General features: G+C 33.0%; 2 protein-coding genes across 9 annotated transcripts in view; one reads left to right on the forward strand and one right to left on the reverse strand.

The window, feature by feature from the left end:
• Polr3E (RNA polymerase III subunit E) overlaps positions 1-355 on the forward strand; it is a gene marked incomplete at its 5' end in the record, with an annotated part of 14,946 nt that extends 14,591 nt beyond the window's left edge. For both annotated transcript variants that reach the window (XM_070131163.1, XM_070131162.1), the window contains 1 exon segment: positions 1-355. This exon segment is cut by the window's left edge. Coding sequence is in view for 1 of the 2 variants with exons in the window: in XM_070131162.1 (XP_069987263.1) it covers positions 1-128 (128 nt within the window).
• Positions 356-401: 46 nt separating this feature from the next.
• The window catches only part of LOC113822187 (solute carrier family 15 member 2), a 62,100-nt gene continuing 55,001 nt past the window's right edge, over positions 402-7,500 (reverse strand). For all 7 annotated transcript variants that reach the window (XM_070131161.1, XM_070131157.1, XM_070131158.1 and 4 more), the window contains 7 exons: positions 6,651-6,779; positions 6,123-6,226; positions 5,607-5,741; positions 5,021-5,147; positions 3,883-4,011; positions 3,581-3,688; positions 402-1,988 (listed from right to left, as the gene is read on the reverse strand). In XM_070131161.1, coding sequence (XP_069987262.1) covers positions 1,812-1,988; positions 3,581-3,688; positions 3,883-4,011; positions 5,021-5,147; positions 5,607-5,741; positions 6,123-6,226; positions 6,651-6,779 — 909 coding nt within the window. In that variant the 3' untranslated portion in view covers positions 402-1,811. The remainder of the gene's footprint in view (positions 1,989-3,580; positions 3,689-3,882; positions 4,012-5,020; positions 5,148-5,606; positions 5,742-6,122; positions 6,227-6,650; positions 6,780-7,500) is intronic.

Genomic DNA, 7,500 nt, shown 5'->3' on the forward strand with positions numbered 1-7,500 from the left:
AAGAGGATGGTGGAAAAGCCTCTAGTTCCTCCACTTCCCTGAAGAAGGCTCGAGGGTCTAGAGGCAAGACGGACACTTCTGACGATCAATCTGATTCTCAGAGCAAGCCAGCTAAACTCCGAAAATGACTAAGTGTTTCAGGCCAATGTTAGGTGTAAAATTCATAGGGCAATCCATACTTTTTTTATTTATATATATGTATAAAGGAAACTTCTTTAGTAAAGTTATGCTACAGAATATGAAAAAAATCTATATTAAGATTAAATATATTCATTGGATTTTTCCTCCAACATAACAAGGAATGTTAATGTACCAAGGTAAAACATCATAAACAGAATAAAGTCTTAATTTCCAATTTGTATCTTCTGTCAACCTCATACTGTGTTGTGGGTAATAAAATGTTTTTTTTTTTTTATTAAAAGATATTTATTTAAAAAATCCTTGTTTTAAATAAAGAGAAACAAAATTATGTTTTTAATACTTTTGCATCAGAAGTAAATTATCTTATGACATTGAAGATACATACAGCATAACATTACAGTATGCAATCATTAATTATGAATATTTTCTTCTGAAATATTAAAATAATATACACTGGTATTCCTAAAAATTGTATCTATTGGTTTAACAGGTAACAATATTATAAATCAAAGCTGATCCACCAAAAAATCTGACACAATGATTGATATATATTTAAATAATCCAAAATATAATTTTGTATTTGCATGCACAAAAAGGGTTGTTCCAAAAAGCATTTGCTGTAAATTGACATTTCTAGGATTTTTTTGGGAAAATACATTTGTGTAAGACCTTTCATATTTACCACATTTATTTGTTTAAAACATTAAAATATCTGGAAAAATATGTTTGCAAATATAATGGGTTTCCATTGGTCTCTTATGTTATTTCTATGTATTCACTATTCAACCTATTGACACTAGGAGTGCATGTCTGTGTGTGCTGCCCACTGTGGTTTTCTTCAATTAATCTTGTTTACACACACACACACACACACACATGGCTTCCTAAGGACTCAATTAGTAGATTTCCTTGACCTCACCTTTCAGTAATAGAAGTAAAAACTTTCAACAAAAAAATCAAGGAATGGGGTAAAAAAGTGAGGTTAGGTAGCCCAGGAATTTATCTCCTTGGTGACTAAGCACTTGTGAAGCCATTTATATATAAACAAAATCAATGTTTATAATATAAGACACACTGCAGGTATCTGGCACCCACCAAGTATTTTACAGGACTCTTGTACAAGACAGATAATACATGTGGTTCAGCTGTCCCAAGTTAAAACCTAGAATTATTGTAAAAACTGTTCTACAATATTCACAGATAAAAATGATATTTACAAGATGAAAGGCTAATGGCTGAGATACATGAAAAATATGGAATAAAAAGACAATAAATATAAACATTATGTACTGTAAATAAACTTCAACTTTGACCTTATCTTTACTTTGTGGTTTGATTAAGGCATGTCGTAAAATAATTCATCAAATAAGTTTATGTATATATACCAGTATATGTTTTTACATACTGTAGACTACAGATATGGAGCAGAAGCCATAATGAACCTTAAATATATGTATAATTCAAACAGCCAACAAAAATTGTTTTTTACAACAGCCAATTTGAATAATCATAAATATGGAAAGGGAATATTTGTCTGCATACTTGACTTTTTTTTCATTTGAAATCATGTAACTGAGGCAAATTATTATTTACATTACTCCAAAACTTTAAACAAGTAATAGCAGAAGAGTGATTGGTATTTAACAATTAATGACTCTGTAATTTTCTAATCAAAAGTTTGTTTCATCATCAGAATACGCCTCATTTTCCTTCCCTGATTTTCCTTGCTTCTCTTTGGAATCTTCGATTTCTCCATTTTGATCTACATATTTGTACCTTACCGCTAAAGCAGCAAATGCCACCATATCAACAAACATGAGGACGGCAAAGAGGAAGAACTCAAGAGCCTGTAATAATAGAAAAAAGAATCACATAAATTTGCATAACACATGTAGGTATAAATTCAAGTTTGCTCATTTACTTTCAAAAGCTTAAGAATAAGCTTCTTCATCCTTATTTACTTAGGATAAGAACTAATATATGACACTCCATCAATGGATCCACTATTAATGAGAAGTATTATGTTTGAGGATAAGATACACAGATATGATGCTTCTAGTCCTGGGAAACAATCTATCAATATAGAGCTTCAAATCACCATATTCTACTCAAAAAAATTGTTTTATCTTACTTATTTTTATACGTATTTTAGTTCACAAAGGAATATCCTTAGCCTATGAAAGACCTTTTGTTGTAAATATATATTTTCAATATTCAGTTTATCTATACTTGTGGATATACATATTTTCAATATTCAGTTTACCTATACGGTGTTACTTTCACAGACCTCCATTTTCAAATACTAATGATGTTAAGGTTTTCTATATATAATCTCACTACCCTTCCCCATTCTAGTGCAAACCAGGTGCCAGATACTCAAAAGAACCTTAAGCTTAAGGTGCACTGGAGGACGTAACTGTCCTGCAGCGACTTATGTCATGGCCTGTCTAAGGCGCTGTATTCACAAAGGTTTTTTATGGTCCCTTACCCTCGCCTTAAACCCTGTTCCACCGTAAATCACCTATGGCATCTGATCTTCAATGGGCAATCACAGTTGCTGTTTCAGGCTGCTCTTAGGGAATCTTGATCAATTACAAGCCGTTAATGCTAATCTGCTAAGTTGTTTGTAAACACATCTGTATCCAGTCCATGGCATAATGAAACTGTTTTAACTACTATGTTAAAGAATGAATAATGCAGCAATATACAAGATTTCTTATAAGAAAGCTTATTAATGGAATGCATGAGTACCTTGAAAGTTGGGAATGAAGAATTGTCTTCTTGAAAGTGACCCTGCTCAAAAGATGGCCAATATTACAAGAGTAATATTGGCTTTGATTTTCATAACAATTACCAGTTTAAGAAATAATACTTGGAATAAGTTTTAAAGCCTAAACTATATTTGTAAATGAACTGCATTCATGTTGACAAATGTAGAAAAGGTATGAATGAGAATGAATATCTTTAAAATACAAACAATGTATTTTATTGTATTGTGAAGATTCACCTTCAAACCTTTTCTATATTTATATATGTAAAGTAATCTTGAATCATCATGATGTCCAATCACCCAAAAACTATGTTAACAATACACAAATAATAGCAATATAACAGAGCAAAGCAAGGTTGTACTAATTGTTCTAAAGCTGTAAAAGTGTCCATTATGGTTCCCATAACCCACTAGGGCTCCACTCCCCCTGCCTTACTCTACAGCGCCTTGACTTGTACCAACACGTAGGAGAACTCGGCTGTAAGCTACAGAGCGTTAAGGGCATACAACGCTGTAATGTTTGAGTATCTGGCCCAAAAGTCTGTTATTAGTCCATTCACTTTTCTATTAAAAAAATATTCTTACATATCAATGATACATCTTGAAAACTTATTTCCCAATAAACTTTAACAATTACTCCCACTGTATGTACTAAACTACAACACTTACTTGTCTTTCAAAGAATTTGGCTTCAGCAATGATGACAACAATCAAGTTACCAAAAGCTACTGTGAGAAGCCAGGCAGCTTGTAAGACTGATTTCATACTACTTGGAGCCTGGAAAATATATTATAAAGAAGGATAAAAAGGAATCAAGTGAATCACTAATACTATTATTGGATATAAAATATGCGTGCTATATAATTATATTTTGGAGTTTATATTGCAATTAATTTACATCTAAAAATTATATACAAGGAAAAGCACAAAGAAAAAATCAAAACATATCCTGTAACCTTCAAGTTACATACCTGCATGAATGAGAACTCAAGCCCAGTAATGGAGAACATGATTTCAGATACTGTGATAACAAAATATTGTGGTATCAGCCACAGCATATGGACAGTATTGGCAGGAGTAACTTCATACAATGTGACAGACTGTAAAAAGGAAAAGAGGAATATTATACAAAAGAGAATTTAGTTAACCCATTGGATCTGGATACTTCACTGCCACCACGTGGCCCAAATTATGGATATTAGGCCTATTTGAGAGGACACTCTGACGGGTACGTGGCTTGTAGGCTGGATGTAAATGAACACTCGTGCGGTAACTAAGGCTCCATACCCCTCCCTATAAGTGTTTATAGCTTCTTTGCCATTTTCCAATATCTGTATTTGTCATTTGATTTGATTTATGCAGATGGTAATAGACTATTTTCCTTGCACATATTATCTCTCTAGGCAGTCAGTAACTCAGTGCATTAATGAAATGAATAAATAACATTTTGCAATTTGTGTTATCTTCTAATAATCTCATAATGTTCAAATTTTTAAAATACAACTTGTGCTGCTAGTCATGACAGACAGGAATAGGATGCTGAGCATGGAAACAGTCCTCCCTGGAGCTGGCACTCTGTCATTCATGGCTCACAGGCAGTACATTCCATTTGTTTATCAATGGAAATAATACCAAAGCCCCTTCCTAAATGCTAAATGAGTCTAATCACCCTCTAAGAGCTTTGTATACTCATGGCATGTTCCTGCCACCTGCCCCTCAGGCCAAACATGATAGGCACAGCATCCGGATCATAGGGGGTTTGGACAATAATATAGATCACATATATTTATACATATACATATATGCATATATGCGCAAGCACACACACACACACACACACACACACACACACACAAAACACAAAACACACACACACACACACAAAACACACACACACACACACACACACACACACACACACACACACAAAACACACACACACACACAAAACACACAATACACACACATATAAATATATATAAATACATACTTAAATATACAGACAGAAATCCAGGAAAGATTCTATTTTTTTCTACTTTAATTAACCTGGCTTTTTACGAAAAGAGAAAATCTGATAGAAAATTGTTACATAGCTATGAAGTCACTCACTGTTACATTGGATCCATCAAGAGGCTTATGCACCATGAAGTCATAAACTCCTCCCATCTTCACGCTAAAAGATCCAATGGAGGAAGATTCTGTTCCACTGTCCTCCGTTGGCAGGAAAACCTCAAAGCTTGAAAAGGATTCAGATAACCAATTAACAACTCAGTGATTTTACTTAATACTTCTTCACTTTTTCATGAGAAAGGCACCAAATTCAACATAGGGTCTTTGCTAATTACATTTTTCCACATTTCCCAAGTGTTTGATATGTACATACTACAAATGAATAAAAAAAAAAAAAAAAAAAACAGTTCAAGATGCTTTGTTTTTTCCTAGTTATATCTTTTGTATATTAAAACTGGCTAATGTCTAGTGATGTGGGTTATTGGTGCACACTGGTAGTTTCTCCCATTTATTACTACTAAAAGACTAGTAAATCAAAGAGACAGAAAAGAAAGAAATTTAAGTGTATTCATTAACCTAATGATAATAAAATCATGATCATTAAAAATATCTAGCATGAATAAATAATTAGAAAATCAATGTAGCAACTGTTACATTTCCAAAAACAAGTATCATTCTGTCTTACGTCTCAGGTTCAACATCCATGAATTCTGTTCCTGCAATGTGTCCCTTATCACTGAGAGAGAATCTGAATGCAGTTTTCCCCTTTATAAGTACTGAAGAATTTAAGGGTACATCCTGCTCAAGATTGTAGAGCATCCTGAAAAGAATAGATAGATGTAAAAATTAACATGAATTAAAATGGAGATCATAATTATTGAATACCATCTGATTGTTTATGAACTGGAGACTGAACTACTTAAAAGGGAAAGGTTGAAAAAGAATATTACAGGATTAAATGACTGCATTCTATTTATATATTTCTAAAAGTTTCATATTGTATCATAAAAGACATTATACAAATCAAAACAACCTACACTTATGCCAAAAATTAGTAGCATTTAAAAACTAACCCTCTGTTGCATTTTTCTGTTGAATTAATTATTATGACAGTGTTAAAATCAGTTCTAAATCAAATCTTAAAAGGTAGTCACAGTACTTGAATAAGTATTAAAAAGAGTGCTAATAATTATTATCCTACCTTAGTCTTGGGAGTCCTTGATTAGACTTCTCAATTTCATCTGCAGGATCTACATTCACCAATTTAACTACATTGGTGTCTGCAGTAATCATGATGACATGAGCCTGTTATGAAAGCAAGAAGTATATTCATCTAACATATCACACAAAATGCACCTGTTCAATTAACCATTTTTACAGGTACATGCACTGTCCACTGTGTTTTTTAAAATAAATGATGTATATATATCACAGAATCAAATACAAAGCCTACATGTTCTTACCTATTAACAAAGTTCAGAATTTTTATATTCATATCTATTTCCATTGACTTACCATCATCAATACCACCTTTGTTATTATTATTATTATTATAAAACTGCCTAGCAACTGAATACCTTACTGAAAAATGTGCTTTTGGAGCCACCTATGTGGGTGGGAGATAGAAGAAGAAGAAAAAGTTGACAGTATATGTGTACTTGCAACTTGCTAAGAAACAAAATTGGTAAATAGGAAATAGACATACAACAAAGCATCTATATTTTCATACCGTTTTCTCGAAAACTTTTGTTTGGAGAATGTTATCAAAGTACTTGATATCTCCACAGTTACTTGTGTCAAGATCTATTGTAACATTTAAATCATGTTCTGCTCCATCAATTGCAACACTCTTCAACACCTGCAAGGAAAAACAAAAGGTGTATCAAGAACAGTTTCAGTGAAGCTACTAAACTTTTCTATGATATTAGTTTGTGCATTGTGGGTTTTTCTACCATAGTATCAACACGGTAGAGTGTTTTTCTATTCTTCATGATATTAGTTCAATAAATTAACATGTATATGAAATGACTACGGTGTCTACCTTCCCTAATAAATTAATCCCTGGTGTGACTTTACTTTAACCTCAAGACAAACTATCCTAATCTTAACCAATGAAACCAATGAATATATATCATGTATTCCCCCTTATTTAGTTACAGAGTAGGGAGTAAGAGCAGGGACTGACGGGCACAAGAGAGTGAAGAGGGAAGCAGTGTTGTGGGTCTGACCTGGTGCCATGCTTATGAGTTGAAAAATAATGTCTGACCCACACTAAACTAATACCACAACAGTGGTAGTAGAAGGGGAGGTGGGGAAGACAAATTCATATGTACATGAAATAACAACAGGGTCTGTCCTTATTGCAATGGGCAAAAATGAGGATAACCCTTGTCTGCATAATCTCTGTCAGCAAAAAGTTAGGCAGATTTAGTGACGGCCCAAAATTTGTTTGTAATAACTGGGAATTGTCATACTAAGAGAAGACTATGTATTGAATAGGTTTCTATTCAGATATTCTCCTTAATACCCTTCGAATGCTGGTAATTACAGTTATCATTGTAAACAGGCAGCAGTAGTAT

Source organism: Penaeus vannamei, chromosome 16 (genome assembly GCF_042767895.1).
Source record: "Penaeus vannamei isolate JL-2024 chromosome 16, ASM4276789v1, whole genome shotgun sequence".
Classification (NCBI taxonomy): Eukaryota; Metazoa; Arthropoda; class Malacostraca; order Decapoda; family Penaeidae; genus Penaeus; species Penaeus vannamei.